The sequence below is a fragment of the Chanos chanos genome, chromosome 4 (assembly GCF_902362185.1).
Source record: "Chanos chanos chromosome 4, fChaCha1.1, whole genome shotgun sequence".
Classification (NCBI taxonomy): domain Eukaryota; kingdom Metazoa; phylum Chordata; class Actinopteri; order Gonorynchiformes; family Chanidae; genus Chanos; species Chanos chanos.
Window position 1 is genome coordinate 41902289 of NC_044498.1, and position 18331 is coordinate 41920619.

The 18331-nt window shown below is 37.8% G+C and overlaps 2 protein-coding genes across 2 annotated transcripts; one reads left to right on the forward strand and one right to left on the reverse strand.

Moving 5' to 3' along the window:
- The first annotated feature begins 500 nt into the window (after window positions 1–500).
- cog2 (component of oligomeric golgi complex 2) lies at window positions 501–13391 on the forward strand. The gene is made up of 18 exons (XM_030771843.1): window positions 501–675; window positions 1081–1242; window positions 1595–1660; window positions 1820–1900; window positions 2091–2194; window positions 3061–3169; window positions 3492–3671; window positions 3966–4090; window positions 4463–4589; window positions 5526–5665; window positions 7831–7892; window positions 8107–8258; window positions 8727–8909; window positions 9907–9979; window positions 10173–10315; window positions 11637–11776; window positions 11996–12176; window positions 12522–13391. Exons 1-18 carry the CDS (start codon window positions 619–621, stop codon window positions 12627–12629), a joined length of 2193 nt encoding a protein of 730 aa, XP_030627703.1. The 5' UTR covers window positions 501–618; the 3' UTR covers window positions 12630–13391.
- A 39-nt stretch (window positions 13392–13430) lies between these two features.
- On the reverse strand, window positions 13431–17308 carry agt (angiotensinogen). The gene is made up of 5 exons (XM_030771844.1): window positions 17252–17308; window positions 15466–16255; window positions 15025–15301; window positions 14488–14638; window positions 13431–14207 (listed from the first exon to the last, which is right to left on the reverse strand). The coding sequence occupies exons 2-5, from the start codon at window positions 16232–16234 to the stop codon at window positions 14031–14033; spliced, it is 1374 nt and encodes a 457-aa protein (XP_030627704.1). The 5' UTR covers window positions 16235–16255; window positions 17252–17308; the 3' UTR covers window positions 13431–14030.
- Window positions 17309–18331: the final 1023 nt, after the last annotated feature.

The window sequence follows — 18331 nt, forward strand, 5'->3', positions numbered from 1 at the left end:
TCTCAGTCTATGGAGGACCGAGTAATTTGCCAGCCTCCTCAAAAATCACCTGACCCGGTTTTCTTAAATGGTCCAATGATATTTAACATATGACATGAACGTCAAATCTTTATTTCTTAAGATGGTAATGCAAAATAATCCACCAAGAACAATATAACTCTATAAATGAAACATACTACCATATTTGCACAAAGTGTGTATGATACAAAAGCCTTTGTACATTGATATGTAAAGCTGTTTCTATTGCTACTCTGTTTCATTTAGCTCCTTATCTATATCTGGTTAAGAAGCATTTTGTAAACAACATTTAAAGATGGATTTAAACTCTCAATGTCTATTTGGAAAGAGCCTTTTCCATAAACATCATGCGCTTAATTACAGTTGTCCGTGTAAGCATTTCTGTTGGTGCCCTCTGGAGGGAGCTATTTCTAGGAGTCATTGTAATTTTACACTGTTGATGATATTCTCTTGCTCGTTGGTGAGTGCCATGTTTGCGGAAGCGTAATTGGGACTGGACTCTCTGTCATTCGTAATTCTTAAGGAAATATAGTGAATGTGTCTTTACTTTAACAATCACGCATTTTGTTTATATTTAGAGCGTCAGCTGACAAAGGAAAGATGAACCTTCCAAAAGGACCGGATTCATTGTGTTTTGACAAGGACGAATTTATGAAGGTAAAAGGCAAACTCAGTAACGTTACCTGTTACCAGCTGCTTGATGTTGCCAGAGTGGCTTCGTTTTTAGTGTATTCACAAACAAGAGTTTGAGTCGCCCAGTTGCATGAATCATGTCCGAGGACTGTCAGCAATCTGACATTCTTTTGGTCGTTGTCTCAGTGCGAAACTGCCATGCATTCCGATTTTAATTGGATACAAATATCTGCACAACCAGACTGTTCATTGAAGCATGTGGATCAGAATAGAGTGAGATGAGCCAAAACTGATAATAAGCACCATCAATATCATGAGTCTTGGCTTTAATGCAGTAATATTAATCCATGTAGGGCTCACAGTTGTTCGTTATATCTGGACAACAGTGGACTGACATTTTATTGGACTTCGTGTGTTATCCCTCTACAGGATGATTTCGACGTTGATAAGTTTGTGGCCGAGTGCAGGAAGCGTGTTCAGTTGGAAGAGATGCGAGAGGATCTGGAGCAGTATTATAAACTGCTCAAATCTGCCATGGTTGAGCTCATCAATAAAGACTATGCTGATTTTGTCAACCTTTCTACAAATCTTGTAAGCATTGTTGTCCTAAATGTCACAAGCGGTTCCTTTCATATTCTACGCAGGTCTTGGGTTTCCTCAGGTTACATGTATCGACACTCATGTTAAAAAGAGGAAAGCATGATAGTGTGTATATCCAGGATGCAATAGTGATTTGCTTTGTCTGTATTTGTATGTGTTTGTCTATACTCTGGCCTTAACAAATGTAATGTATATAGACACCGTCATACATAAGCTGAAAACTGTGGTTCTGTGAGGTTCATATACACTTTGCATTTAAAGCACTCTGATGTAAGTCAAATCTGTCACTTAAATGTCATTTTCCTTAGTGCGTAAACCACATTTGTGTGTTTGTTTCCTTTAGGTTGGAATGGATAAAGCCCTTAATCAGCTCTCTCTTCCACTGGGACAACTACGAGAAGAAGTTCTGGTAAAATGTTCACTTAAATGAAAGCTATGTGCTCCAGAATGTACGAATCTTTCTCTCTGAGCTTAAAACCAGTAACGCAATGCTGCCTCAATTCATTTGATAAATCGTCACCTTGTCAAGCTCTTTGTGTATCGCAACATGTTTTACTCTGTTGAACAGAGCCTGAGGTCGGCTGTAAATGAAGTTATTCAAGCCATAGACACGCGATTGTCCAAGCAAGATGACATCCAAAAGAAGAAGGTTTGTGTTTTCTTTTGTCCTGTCAATAATGTTTGGGTTTCAAATTATGGTATTCTCAAAGCCAAGTAGTTTTATGAAGATTCTCTGAACTGAAAGAGCTGATGTCAAAGTGTACTTTTATGACAGATGTACTCCATGTTGTGCCAGTTTTATCCTCCGTACTAACCGTCTGTTTCGTCTCTTGAAACAGATGTGTGTCATGAGACTCATCCAAGTTGTCCGATCAGTGGAGAAGATCGAGAAAATTCTCCACTCACAAAGTTCGAAAGACACAACATCTCTAGAGATAAGCAGGTAAATTTACTATGACCCAGTCAAGGCTTTCTGGTGTAGACAGAGGATGCTGAGCAGTACTGTTATTGTTTTTTTGGGTAGACTCGTCAGGTTCTCTTTGTATTTTATCCTATATGTGTGTGCAACAAATCTCAATGAGTGTGCCTGGAGAGCATATCATGCTTTGCTAAAAATGTAATTGTTAGTGCAATGGATAAGAAAATACAAACTACATGCATTCAGCCTGTGTGCTTATATGATATCAATGTGGCAAAGACCTCATCTTTGGACATACTTCTAACTGTTTTGTTTTTAAATGTCTGAAAGACTGTATATTTTAAAAAAAACTTTGTGGAGAGATTTTTTTAATGTTCTTACAGACATCTTAAATGTTAAACATTTTCTTGAGTCTAAAGAAAAAAAAATGTAGTTCAAGTTTCAAAGTTTTATTTGTCACCTGCCAAGGTACAATGTGCAGTAGCCATGAAATGATGGTCGGCAGCAGTGTGCAAAACTAACAATAAGAAACTTATAATTTAAAAAAACTACTTAAACAAGAAAGGAAAAAGCTACATGGACAGTTAGGTCAGAATATATTATACCACAATTATACCACACTGCAGGAAAAATGACTGAGATACCATGATTGGGGATGATTGTGGAATACAGGGTGGTGCCTGTGTGTGTGTGTGTGTGTGTATACGTGTATGTATGTGTGTGTATATATATATATATATATATATATATATATATATATATATGCGGAGTCCAGTATGGGCTGCATTTAGTGTTCTGATGGCCTGGGGGAAGAAACTCATATGCATTGCCCAATAGTTTCCCATGGTCTGCATATCTGACCTAAAGTAATATCTAATCTTGTTCTCAAGCCCTCTCCTAGCTGGACAGATTCTGGAGCGGATTGCCACTGAGTTTAACCAGCTTCAGTTCCATGCAGTCCAGAGCAGAGGCATGCCACTGCTGGATAAAGTGCGACCGGTAAGTTTTAGTTACAGCTCACACTGTCTCAGAAATTTAAAGGACTGTTTACAGTATGGTCCAGTTTGAACTCTCAAGTGTCTCCAGTAACTGGTGGTCGTTTAACCCCCTATATCATTGTGCTTGTGATTTAGTTTGACTCTGTCTGTGTACTTTAAATGCATCATAGCCTATCCTGTCCTCACTCAGGCTTTTCTAAGTAGATGTAACTTTGGTTTCGCCAAACTTTCGTTATACTATCCTGCTATAATTGAAAAATTAATGACAATATAGTTGTAGATTGTTTGATCGGATATAAAATGATCCAGCGAAAATGTTCCAGCGTATAGCAGGGATCACTGCTATGCTCCAGCAGTCACTGGAGGGGCTGTTGATTCAGGGCCTACAGACATCTAACGTGGACATGGTGCGGCATTGTTTACGCACATATGCCACCATAGACAAGACCAGAGATGCTGAGGCGCTAGTGGGACAAGTCCTAGTGAAACCATACATGGATGAGGTACGAATTGTTATAATTTGGGCAAGTCCAGTCCAACTTAATATCGTTACCCTCCTTTTTAAGTACTTTTTTTTTTCTGTCTGCTTATTGTCCTATGAAGAACACATAAAATTTTCGTATTTACTACCTACTGGTGAAATCTTTATTTGGCACATTCTGTATCACGGATCCTCTGTATCATTTAAATACAAATGAGTAAATTTCAGTTGACTTAATATGTAACTTAATGATCGTCATAGCGGAAGAGTATTTATTTTTTGTTGTAACATGTTATTTTTTTAAATTTCTTTTCAGATTATTGTTGAACAGTTTGTCAAGTCTAGCCCCAATGGTCTGCAGATAATGTATGCCAAACTGCTGGAGTTTGTGCCTCATCACTGTAGGTTACTCAGAGAAGTAACTGGAGGCACTATTTCCAGGTGTGTTCTGTTAACTGCCTCAGCTTTTTATATATGAAGCACTAGGATGAGTTAGAAAATACCAGTTAAAGATCATGTGATTCTTGTTCCACGGTTATAGTCAACCCACATTCAGTCAGTTAATGCATTCAGTGTTAATAATTTTATTTATTTACATCATTTACAGATTTGACATCTTTTTTGTGTAAAAACCAGCTGGCAATGAGCTGACAAGAACTTTCTAGCAAAAACAAATAGTTTTAACATTTGTATATGTACTGTACATATGCGATCATTACTAGATGTACAGGGATGGCTTCTTATTTGATTTTATGAGATATACATAGTGTACATAATGCAGTCCTCATTTACATGTATCTGCTTTGTTTTAAGTGACAAAGCAGACATTGTTCCTGGATATGATTTCCTGGTGAATTCAGTGTGGCCTGAGATCATCAAAGCCGTGGAGGAAAGGATTCCCTCTCTTTTCAATCCCGGAAACCCTGATGCTTTTTATGAGGTACAAAACTCGCTTTCTGAAGTTTCGCCTTTTAACTTCTTTAAAACATTCTAATGTCGGAATGTGGATATTAGGTTGTATTAAGCTATGGCTTGCAGAACTGTTTGTTCAACCTTTCTGTATGTATTCTCAGTAGAAGATGGTATTGCATTGGCCTTTTTCTCCACCAGCACAGAGAAATAAGTCGTTATCCTCACACCACTCTCCAGATTCACTCTATTTGATCATCTCAGAGAACTGATGTTACATATTGTGTGTCGGGGTGGGATGTTTGGGTTCCATGGGAGTTTAACCATTTATTCATTGTCAGGGAGGAGTTTGAGATAAACTGAATGTTGTAAACTATTTTTTGTTGTTTTACACACACATGTATCTCTCTCTCTCTCTCTCTCTCTCTCTCTCTATGTATATATGTATTTATATGGATGTGTATACACCGTATTTATGTATATTATAATAATTGTGATTTCCACATGATCAAATTTTCCATTTTACACGCACTTTAGATCACTCTATTGTAACTGCTGTAATTTTCTCATATCACATATCATTTTCACAAAAGGCATAACTTATCTGTCTCTAAAAGGCATATCTTATCATGCATATCTTATCTGTCTCTAAATATGCAAATCACTTGAGAGCAGTCTGAGACAGTGGATGTCATGGTGTGTGATTTGAGATATAATGACCCACATCCCCAAACTACTTGCTAAATTTCCATTATTTTTGCATATCTGATGTCAACATGTACCAAGTGTGATTAATGATGCTAACTCCAGGTGTCTTTTGAGCATAGCCTCTTTTCTGGTGCGATAATTGATTCCAAAAAGCAGATTATTTTTACATTATTATAGAAAGGTTACTTTTGTCCTGCAAACCGCACATTGTTAAATGAACCCTTCGTTGCTGACTGTACATGCGTGCTCTTTGTTGTAGAGGTACATTATCAGCATGGATTTTGTGAGGAAATTTGAGAAGCAGTGTGGTTCACAGGCCAGTGTCAAGCGACTGCGTGCACATCCAGCCTACCAAAGTTTCCACAACAAATGGAATCTCCCTGTCTATTTCCAGCTCCGGTGAGTCAACAGGACTCGGGCAAAGTCTTAGTATTTGTTGTCTGTGTAATACGTAATTGGTGTTGACTTCGGCTTATGATTTGAAAAACTGGTCCAAAACCACTGCAGAGAGACAAAACAGGAAACCTAGGTCCTACAGCGCTGCAATTTTAACAAACTTTTGTTCTAATTATAGAGCCTGGCCATACTCCTCTGTAAAACTTTTTGAATTCCTTCAGAAAAGTAGATTCAAAAGGAGAGAAAAGTTGTTTTGCATATGCTGACATTGTATGATAATTGACTAAGGTCACGCCTAGTCACACTACATTGTTAGTGTAACTTTTATATAGTGGTCTCAGTAAGGATGTATGAGATTGCAATATATCATCTGTTTTGTAATGACCTGTTGTATTTTTATGCTCTACAACACCAGGTCAAGGATAGTAACCTACAGTTGTTCATCTTCATTAAAGCCCTAAAACACAGGCTATCATGCAAAAATCACATCATATGTTATTGTATGATTAACATTCTTTGTTAATTTGAATATTGCCAAAATTGCCAATAGGCCAGCAAGGGATGCACTCAGATGACTCTCTATTCAGCACAAGTTCTGTGTTTCTGTCACATTTGGTCTGTGTTGTCTCTAACAGTGACTCATGTGCATTGCAGTAGGAAATTTCCTGTGGACCAAAATGTTGTATTTTTCCTGAAATTAGTTTAAACAGATGTGGTCACGGAGCAACATAATCGATTGGTGTGTTGTCAGTATGACATTGAACTGCTTGTGCCCTGCTTTGAGTAAATATTCACCACGGCACATTTCACAATATAAAGTCAAACTTTACAGGGCTTCAGCTTTCATGGACTTTTTTACCTTGTATGAATCATTAGTTCTCAGCACTTGATATCTGAACAAAGAACTTCTGCCTCTTTAACACTGAACAAAAATCGCTTTTCCTGGTATATGTAAAGTTGTTGTACTTTGACATTTCATCTTCAGACTACAGTAATTTTGACTTTCCAAGGCTTATAGAACTGGGTTGTTTTTTTCCTGTTTGTGCCTCACTGCAGAGAAATCAATAGTCACCCACACTGTCCTAATCATGTGCCTTTCATGTTTGCTAATTGCACTTTAGAACACAGATGGAACACTCTACTAAGGGAACAGACATTGTATTGAACTGACTCTAATGGGTTTCCAAATTTATCGGAAGTCCTGCAATTGTCCCGTTATGTGCTTTAAGAAACGTGAACTGACAATTGGGAATCCTATGAATGTTTTCAGCATGTTCATTATGTAATATTTAAAAGTAAGCCACACATATGTAAAATAAGATGATATTATTTGCTGGAATTTTATGATTTAAAGCATACGTCTGTCCTCATTTAAACTGAGGAAAGTTAAGATTACCTAAGGTACAGTAGCCCCTTTAGTGAAAAAGTCCCTTTCCAGTTTAGATTCAGTGCTTTGTTGTTCTCTCTTTAGAAACTTTGCAAAGAGTCCAAAAAATGAAAATACCATTTCAAGACACTATTGAAAGTACAGTTAAATATCTGTATCTGTCAGTTTTCCAGAATCCATCTGCTAAACTGATTATTTATATCGAAGGTAACATTTTATACTATTGATACACGATTGTTATCTGTCAGACAAAATATTTCCCATATTTTAAAATGTTGCCCGAAAGCTCTGTTCATAGTACCAAAGTATAGCTTCTTTTTGGAAGATGACCAACTGCCAGTAATGTAGTCTGCAGACTACATTCCATTGTTATATAGTGTATTACTAGGCTTATTGTTTTCTCTTCACACTTGATGAATGGCTGAGATTGACAGTAGCTTTACTCAGTGGTGAATGACATGAACATGAATTGAGATTGTGATTGGCTGCTCTTTAACATGGTCAAATTAGATAAGACACAAGCGTAGAAAATAAGTACCATGAATACTGACTTTACTAAACAGAGCCGCTTTTATCACAGTTCATGTGGTTTATGGTGTGCAGCACAGGTTTGAAGTCGCTTGAAAGCTGCTTGCTTGATGACAGTCCTGCAGTGTAGAAGTATTATTAATTCAGACTACTCTAAAAAGCATGAAAAGGTACATAGATATAGTAACAAGTCCATTATTTTAAACCCCTGTACTTATCCTACTCAACATCTCTTTCTTTGTTTTTTATTCAGGTACAAAGAAATTGCTGGGAGCCTAGAGGGTGCCATTGCAGATGGTTTAGAAGCAGCACCAGGTCAGTATGTTGTTGGACCAAAATGTGGGTTGAACATGATAACCAGTATCTCCCACAGGCATGTATTAATGTCAATATATCTGTCTTATCTGAGATCCAGATGAGATTTTTCAGATTTACTATCATTATACACCATTATAATATGGTGAACTGAATGTTTACCACTGCAGTATTTTTTGTTATTGAATATTCACTATGTTCTCCTGCCATACAGCTGGAAGTCTCTACCACCTGCAGGTGTCTCAGGTGTTGTGGAGCTGTGTGTGCAGATCCTGGGCAGAGAGAATTTACTTGCCACCTCTGGCACATCGCTTCTGGAAACTCACACTACAGCTCTTCTCACGTTACACCAAATTTCTGACTGAGGTGAGAGCTCTTCTATCTCTGAACCTGATAGGACTCCAGCATGGCAGGCTATGTGACTGGGCTCATTTGAACTTGGCAGTTTAAAAAAAAATAGTGACAACCTAAAGTAGGTTAGTTTGATTTGCCAATTTTCAGACATCCATGTGTAATCAGTTGTAGTATTACCTTGGTAGTGACTATTTATATATATATATCACTTGTATACAAGATTTTTAATTTTCCGTTCCTTTAATAAGTTAAAAATCAGTTGACCTAATATTGTTGAATGTACTGTTTGATACAAACAGTCATTTTGATACAAATGTTTACTTGAGTAGCACAAACCATACACAAGTGAATATGAAATTAATTGTGTAAAGTAGGCTACCTAGTGAAAGCAGAGAAAACAAATCTGCAAAATATAAATTATTTTCATTCAGTTGTAACTAATGTCATGATGGACACTCCTCACCCACTGTTTTGCAATAGGTTCTGACCAAAACTACTCCCATTGAGGTCCCTAAAGACCCTGTGAGGCCTCTTCCCAGCTCTGCGTCATCCACGTCTAGCCGCACATCTCAGGATGCCGACAGCGAGAGTGGGGGCCCGACGGCCCTGTCCACTAAGCAGCTGGTCTTCATAGTAGCCGACCTAGACAAACTGCAGGAGCAGGTACTAGTGTGGACTCCTTGCTGGATGTTTGAGAAAGCAGTCATATTTTGAGTGATTTAATGAAAGTAAATGTGATTAAATACATTTGCATGGAAAAAGAAAGCAAATATTTATTCTGACAGTATTTGGACTGTGGTGGAATGTTTTACTGTAAAGCTAGCTGATCTTTGAAGGTGTTGTTGATTTTATGTTTGAAATATTAAATGCTCAGTAACAGCTATATTCTACCTGTCTACCTAGTTCTCTCTACAGAATATGTTACCCACGGCGTTCACTAATGTCATAATCATATGCTATTCGATGCTTTGAATAATCAATCTACAAAAAAAATTCTGAAGTATAGTCACAGTTTCACACTGTGTCACAGTTTGTGCAGGAATGCAAAGCATATTCTGTTTAGGCTGCTAAACACACAGTGGATGTATAAATTTGTTGTGATTCCTATAAGCCTCGTTTGTTGTTGATAAACAGAGAGGAGAGTCTGGCAGTTTTAGTGTTAAATTCTACTTTGGTCAGTGACAAATCAAATGGGCTGTGTCCAAAGGTTTTGCATGTTTTGTAGGATTGTGTGTTTTGTCTCTGTGGCGTTCACACTACTTTGACTAGCATTCATAACATGACATCTGTTGTGAAGGCTCTGAACAATAAATGCCTATGGTTAGTGTATCTGTCTATTCACAAACAGTAAAAGCCTGGATTAAATGAACTCATACAGTATTTGTATAGTGTAATCACTTTTTGAATGTTCATATAAATCAGTATTCACTGCAGTAGATATAAGCACAGGAAAAGTTCATGAAAATAGCGCCCTCCCACACGTAGGCTAATTGTGACATTGTAGGTGATAATGGATACAGAATAACACTGAAATGAATTTTGGGAGATTATACACAGTAAACAACACTTGCTAATCTGCTTTGTTTGAAGATGTAAAGTTTAGACTTATCCCTTTCTGTAATTACAAAGAGAAAATCTTGCGCTCTTTTTATGGTTGCAGATTCCAGAGCTCTCCAAGATCGTCACAGAGAGACTTGAAGCCATTGGTTTCAAAAATTTTGTTATCATTTCAGGTGTGTGACTTCTGAACCTTGCATGGAGCAGTAAAGATTAGTACACTGACGAGTTAAACAAAAGTCATCATTATTTAATAGGCCACATTTGTTTTGCCTTCCTCACTAAAAACCGACCTAGTATCTTGAACTTGTTGCGTGCACGGTGGTTTATTGTCTCTAACTTTTGTTCCTCTCTCTAACTTAATGCCAGATGCCTTAGAAGACTCCAGGGCCTCTCTGTCTGGTTGCATTCCCACACTGAACAGCCGGATGACTCAGCATTTGACAGAGAGGAGTTGCCGTTTTCTGAAGAATGCCTCGGAAGTACCAAGACTTTACCGGAGAACTAATAAGGTGAGTCATTTTGCAAGTTTAAAGTGACATCTCATGCTTCATAGGAACTTTGACAGTGAAAATAACAATGGGTCTTATTCACCAAATGTTCTTAAGAAGAAATTTCTTCTTAAAACTCACTTATGCAGTTTTCTTCAATTCAGCAGTTTGTGCAAAATAATTGTTTATTGCATTTTCTTCTTCAATTCTGCAGTTGTATAATATTATAGAATTTAAATTACAATAATATTTTTATCATTTATAATATTTTTTAATAATTACTTTCATTATTTTACAAAGCATTATGGTCTTTTAAAATAAATAAATGCTACACTAACACTTCCTGTAACACTTGAGAATGTAGTACATATTTATTTATACTTTTATACAATGAACAAAAAGAGCATCATGAAAATATAACAGTTGATGGAGATTGTGATAAGTGAGCAGTAATTTTACATACACTACTTACGGCTTATCCCATCTGAAACTAGACAGGTTGTGAAGCAGGTGTGTGAGAATAAGTCAGTTTTACTTTTACATATAGATAAATATCAAAATACCTGGACAGAGCAGACACAGCCATTGTAGCCTTCCCTCCTGTCTGCTACTGTACGTGTGTTGCATTGAACCATTAAAGCAGAAGTGGAAGTGATGGCTCAAGCTACTTGTTGGTTGTTAGAAAAGAACTTGTGAGCTTGTGAGAAATAAAGTCGGAATTCCGGGAAATAAAGTCGAAATTCCGAGAAATAAATTCACTTATTTTTTTAATGTGGCTGAAACGGGCTTCTATAGATTTATGTGTTCACACAGCCTTGCAGTCTCACGCCCTTTTATGGGAATTGGTGTGGTGTTTATCTATGCTAATTAGGAACAATTTACGAGGACAATGGGATTCATCACTATAAGAGCAAAGAACACGTCATGAATCTGACAAAGACTTTTTCCCAGGACCTTTCTCAGGAACAAATTAAAAAAAAAAATTAGGAAGGTATTGGTGAATTAGGCCCATTTTTATTATTAACTTCACAGATGGGAAATAATTATGGTATTAGTACAGCATGAGAGTACTAAGTTAATAATTCATAATATTGCCCACTAAATGTTTTATCTTTACCGATACTTTAAGTGTCAACTCATTATGACCATATCTGGAATGCGTTTCAAACTGAAAAGGGTGTCAGTCCTGCTGAAGAAAAGGTTTAATTTGTGAGATTTATTTTAGTGTTGTTAATGAAGTATCGGTTACCTACACCAGTTTAGAGAAAAGGTATTAAAGAGCTCAAAATACATTTGTTAAATGTATGTTCTTTCCGCCATAATGGCTTCGTCCAACTGATAGGAGGTGCCCTCCAGGGCCTCGGCGTACATGGATAACGCTCTGCAGCCTCTTCATCAGTTAGTCAATGACTCAAAAGACACAGTGAAACCGTCAATCATCCATGAATGGCTACGTGTAACCCTCTCGGATTGTACCCACAGGTACTTGACTCAGCTCTCACAATGACTGAACTGAAAATGCATTGTGTGATTTATTGCAGTGGTAAAAGTGACATTGCCATCAAATTTAGTTGGTGTACGTCTGTTAGCACAGCACATACTTTCTAAGGTCATTTTATAAGTACACCTCGTGTGGAATGTAAATAATGGTATCTTGGCCAGAGTCTCTTGTCTACTACATGAAGCCTTTGCTTTGGACAGGTACTATGAGACCATATCGGACGTGCTGAGCTCAGTGAAGAAAATGGAAGAGAGTTTAAAGAGGTTGAAACAGGCGAGGAAGACTACCACGGCCAATACAACAGGCAGCAATGCCGGCCCTTCCGACGACAGCAAAATTCGCCTGCAGTTGGCTCTGGATGTGGAATATCTTGGAGAGCAGGTACTGTGAGATTTGAAAATCCTAGACATTCAACAACTTTGTTATAATGAACACAACTAATGCAGTATAAATGAGTATAGCAGAGTATAGTTGCTCGCTAGTTCCTTTGGTTTTCTCTGTGTATCTCATCTGGAACTAGTACACTGAGTGTTAAACAAGAAGAAATTACTGCATTGAAGGAAAGTGTCGGCAACCATCTTCCTAGAGAGTCACAGTGTTAATTTTAACATCAGCCGAGTTCTTCCAGATTCAATTTATCAACTGTTGCGATCAACCCTGTGACTCAATCAGAATTTATTTGAGATTTTTAACCACCAGTATGCTGTGTTTACCTTTTTTACCCAGATTAAGAAGATGGGCCTGCAACCGAGTGACATCAGCATGTTCTCATCTCTTCTGGACCTGGTCCACGAGGCCCGAGATGCAGCCTCAGCGGAGCAGGCAGCATCCTAAACCACGGCGGCTGTCTCTCAGACAAACTGCCTGACCCATGGGGAGTTCTAGCTTTTGAAGAATATTCTTATCAAAAGGCATAGTTCATTGTTTTTCCACTTTAAAATGCAGCTGGGGATTATGTAGAGGTTTTTAAGCAGAGACTTTCAGTCTAACAATTCCAATCCTAAAGTATTCTAATGTAAGTAACGATAAAGTAATAACTTTAAAATAACAAAATTACATGGACTAGCACTGGCCTATTCCACGTTGGACTGAAGTGTCCTTAAAGTATCTTTAAGCTTGATGAGGACACCACTGAAACTGAATTTGTTAAAACCACTAGACTACTGAGAACCTCAGGATTATCTGAGGTATATATTCCAGAATTTACTTAGTTGCATAACAGATATCTGAGTTAGCAGGGTATAAAGTAACACTAAGTGTACCATTTCCATAACTGGACATGAAGAATGGTTTGTCTGAACAAAGTAATAACATGGCTTTTGTAATTACCCTTTTTTCATACTGATAAAGATTCTTTATGAGAATGTTTAAAATGACAAATGCAGCTTTTACAATAAAATGTTTGGATTCAAGAGGAAATTCTGGTTGTCGTCCAGGAGTTAATTTGTTACAAAGTAAGCCTTGCAAAATCTTTGTCAGAGTTCACTGACCTGCGGTATTAGTACATGTCAAGGGTCTACTTACATGTTGGATCCTAGCAAGAAATTAAGAACCCTCCTGCAAAAATTTTAGATGTACCACTGTAGTTTTGTCACATATTACATTAAACTGGTCATAAAAGAAGACATTCAAAAATGTGATGAAAGAAGTTTTATTCAAATAATTCTGTGCTGCTAATAATGAATGTTTTTTTTTACAAAAAGAAGATGTAACTACAATAAAAATATACAAGTTTAGGACTTTGCAACAACTCTTTTCTAAGGACATTTAGAAACTGCGTTGAGACATTAATACTACAGCAATGCATGTACAACCTGCAGGGAAGGAGCAAAACAAATGACTGGTAACTTACTCTGTTTGCTCCTATATCCTGACACTAAAAACATGTCTTATTACAACACGCCTACATAGTCAAGATGGATCCGGTAATATCTTACCTCTAGACACAAACACATGCCTCATGTATACAATACTTGATTCCTAGTAAAAAAAAATCATAAAAGGAGTTGTGGAATGAATGCACTGAAACCTGAAAAATGTATGACATCAGATACACCATCTCAACTGCCGCCATTGGAAATGCCACTGTTTTGTCACCTGATGGCATACATATTCGCTTGTTTGAACAGAAGATAAATTGTGCTGTTAATGCTGTGTTACGTCTGATGAACGTCATTCATTCTTATCACAGGCGCTGACATACCGAAACATTTCTGAAAGATTTAGATGGATTTCTTAAAGAGTTGGGTTGATGATTTTTCCTAACATTAATATGGCATTGGAGTTGCCTTCCACAATGGCAAAAAAGAAAGGCTTGTCCACGGTGACTTTTAGTGGAACTCCTGCTTCCTGGGTCTTGTTTTGGGCCTCAGATCCCTCTTCTGACATCTCGAACACCACTTTGTTGAGCACCTGTTAAATATAAGCATAGACTGAAATTATGCAAAGCACAGTCCTTTTCTTCAATTTTTTTGTTCTGTATTTATCCCATTACTTTAAGCTTTTTACGTATGGGATGAAAATATAGCCAAACCAAAGTTGGTAATGATTGATTCTAATACTGTGGCCAAAAAAAAAAGAAGAAAAAAAGCTCAGAGTAGACAAAAAGTGTCTACATTTGGGTCAAAGCAAAGGTTAATGCTTTTACACAAAATTGATTGCTGTTAGTGTCTGTCTCCAGAGGGAATTTTACCTTATCAACTGTGAAGTTTTCTTTACTGCTGAGTTCCTGGAAGTCAGCATCTGAGCCAAGCAAATATGACTCGACAAGCAAATCAGAAAGCACAGCTTTCAAGTCAGTCACAGCAGTCAGTGAGAATTTGGGTAGAGACAGTTCCAGGTATCTGTGAAAGCCACACACACACACACGCACACACAAATGTACTGGGTCCAAATCATCGCAACAGGAGAACTGTCAACTATTGAGAAGTTATTGGTTTAGACCTTGGACTCTAGTCCCATCAATTCTGATAGATTTGTTGCAGATGACAGCTTTATAAAAATAATTTGTTTCAGCTTCAGCATTACTTAGAAATCAGGTCCTATGTCCTATAGTATCTCACATCTCTGCACATGTAGATAATGATAAACTGCCATGAAAAAATCTTAAGTGCTTTTGTGTGAGATGTTTTTTGTTGCTCGTTGCCACTTCTACACATCAAGTTCTTATTGCCAGTGAATACAATATAGATACATGTTGTTCATAGCTCACTATATGTGATAGACCTACCTCTCCTTAAGATGCTGGTACCATTTTGAAATGACCTCAGCAGTCAACTGTTGCTTCTCAATGTCTTGCAAGCTTGCTCCCTCATGAGGCAGCACCAACAGCATGTAGGTCCGTTTGCTCAGGCCAAGTTTAACTACAGTGCACTTTCTGCCTTCGTCATCCAGATACATATAGTGTCCTGTGTGAGTCATCATAGGAACCTTCACTGTGGACTTTTCATCAGTTTTAAACTCCTGCATGGAAGTTGCCTCAGGCTGGAAGGCAGTCCTCCAATTACCTGTGAAAAGTGACTGGTCATTAAAATGTCAACATAGCAGGGCACTGAGAGTACATAAACTACTTCCAAAGTATCTAATGAAGCACAGTTATACCAAGTTTTTTATTTTCTAATTAGAAGAAGGGGGACCACTGTCTTATGTCAAGTGATGCAATATCACTCACCTTTGAAATGCACTGAACTAGCAAACAAAAGGTTGGTGGTTTTACTGATGTCCTTGAACAGTTGCGTGGGCTTGCTGTCCGATGTCCTTTGGATAAAGGAATTGACCTGTGCTTCAGCGTCCTCAGGCTGAGCGAAGTCAACAGCCCGGGTATAGGAGGAATCAGAGAACTCTTGTGTTCCTCGCACAAATTTTTTGGACAGGTCAGCATCACTACTCACAAAGGTCCATACGAGGGTGGTCAACTCATCTCTCGGTCCGTCAATGAGAGAGTTGATGGCCTGGAGTGTGCGTAGTACTGTGTATCCATCAATGAGGTACACACAGTCTGGCCTCCCAGAATCTCTGTTCAGCCCTAGAAGCTTCTGGTAGGATACAGCGGTGTTCTTGGAGGCTCCAAGATAAAGCGTCACCAAAGTACCAAAGGCATTGTAGGGTGAAAACAGTATGTTGGCATCCTGCTGCTTGCCACTAAGCTTCTCATACATCCGTAGGCCAAGAAAGTTCTGTAACTCTGCAAGAACAGCAGTCCTCTGTGTGATGTTCTGCAACTCCTCGGTGGCTGTATTGGGCCGAGGGTCTGGTTCAGTGCCGTCCTGGAGAGGAGTCAGTGAGATGGTTTCCAGGGGTTTAGGATCCTCAGTTTGGATGACTTCACAGCTGATATTTTTATGGCTAAAGAGGTAAAAGGGATGAACGTATACGCGATTTGCCACACTCATTGTGAGACAGGAGAACAGGATGAGAGGTAGAAACTGATGCATCTTCATTGCGTAGTTTGACAAAATTCTCTGTGAAATAAAATTGAAAGGCATGATTAGATAGCTGTGACATACTTGTATATCTGAGACAAGTGAAACAGATCCGAAACAAATCTAAAACAAGAGTGCAATGTCTTTCACAATTGATTTTAGAGGCCCAAATATATTAAAAATATAACTATTTGCAAGACTGATTGCAATAAAATGCAGAAAAACACACAATCAAAATATGTCTCCCTTCTTAAAGAAGCAAGACTTTGCCAGTGAAAACCATTATTTGGTTGAAAACTATGATTGATGCATCTCTTTGTCTGTTCTCCTTTTCAGAGTGTGAATGAGCCAGTTCCCTCTGCCTCACAGCACTTTCAGTCAGTTCTCTTGTGAACTGTGCAAGAGGGCAATGACACAACTGACCAGAAAAAGAGAGAGAGCAGCCAGTAACACAGATTAATCTTAAGATTTAGTTTCCAGTTATTCTGGTTATTCCGTATGGTTCAGGAGGTTATTCTTATAGGTCCTTCTGTAAATAAATAAATTTAGGTAAAATTTTTTTGTTTTGTTTTGTTTTGGATGCTCACAACCTGATAAGACTCAATTAATATTTGCAAGTCCATCGTGGAAGGGAATTACATTTCTGTAGACTTGACCAGGTGAATTATCCACTACAGAACAGAAAGGTAAACACATTGGCATTTTACATTAATACTCGATGTTCAGTTAAACATCCAAGAAATTATCTCATAATGGATCACCTTCTTTACCTATGCTTTACAAATTAAATGCCTTTAGCTAAGTCTTAATGCCCTGTTAGTCAAGGCACATAAAAATGTTCATATGCTTCTAGAGAGCATATATTCTAAATAAAAATATGTATATATTCCGAACAAAAAAATGGTGAAAGATTTTAGGCATTATTTCAGTTACGCAGGGAAAAAAGTCACACTACCATATCTATTGTAAGCATCTGCAGTACACAACTGATTTCATACAAAATGTTACAGATGTAGATATGAGGCTTTCACTTACCTCTTGATGAGCGTCAGATACCAGAGCTTGAATGAGGTCCACTGGGGACTTGCTGTGTGTTTTAAAAACTGGAAGGTATCATGGCTAGCCTCTTGAGTTACACATTAACCAAAGCACTGAGTCACCCATCATTCTCTGACGTCTGGCTTTTGTACTTGTGTGCCGATAAACAAATGGGTCAGTGAAGACTACCCCTATGCTCACCCCTGGATATTTACCAAACATGTGATGTAATAGGGGGCCACTGAAGAAGGTGTCACATTTTGTAGAGATAACTTTCACAAGAGGTTAACAGGAACTTCAGCATGAGCAATGTTTTCTTTTTTGCTGTGTTTACAGATACTGTGTGTCTGTAAGCACATCTGTGTGCGTGCGTGCGTGTGTGTGTGTGCGTGTGTGTGTGTGTGTGGTTAGATGTATCAGTGTCTGAAAATGCTGGAGCATGCTACAGCTTCTTGATACTCAAGCTAAAACTAACTTGATGTGATAAGATTCATCAAATCTTTTTTTCTTCTGTTTTGTGCATTCTAACATTGCATGAAAGCAATAATTAGTGTAAAAAGACTTCTTGTACATTCAGTGAATCTTTTTTTAAGTATACAATAATAACAGAAGCTCCCTGACCAAAACAGAATAATACTGATGTAAATATTAACAACATGCACAATTATAGTTCATGGTTAGATCTAAAACTTTTATTTTTTTGACAAATATGAAAACGCACATGCCTGAAATGCTCTCATGCAACGCGGCAAGGCAAATTCTGATTTAGGAAACATCATTTTGAGGAAACTTCATGTAGTTGTGTCTGTTTTACCTTGTACATTTACTTTGGCACTTTAGATTTCTCTCCAAGTCCTCACAACTGCTTCTCATTGTTGGTATTCATTTAATTCTATTGCTATTTACTGTGCTGTTAATATCATTTTAAGAGAGTCTATTGAATAGCGGTGTATCAGAGGTTTACCTTACTTTTGGCATACAAGTTTCAGGTGTAAGGGGTGAACTATGAGCAGTAAACATGTTTAAGTATGAGTGGGATACACTTGACGTCAGTTGTTTCTAACGTTAAGAAGTTGA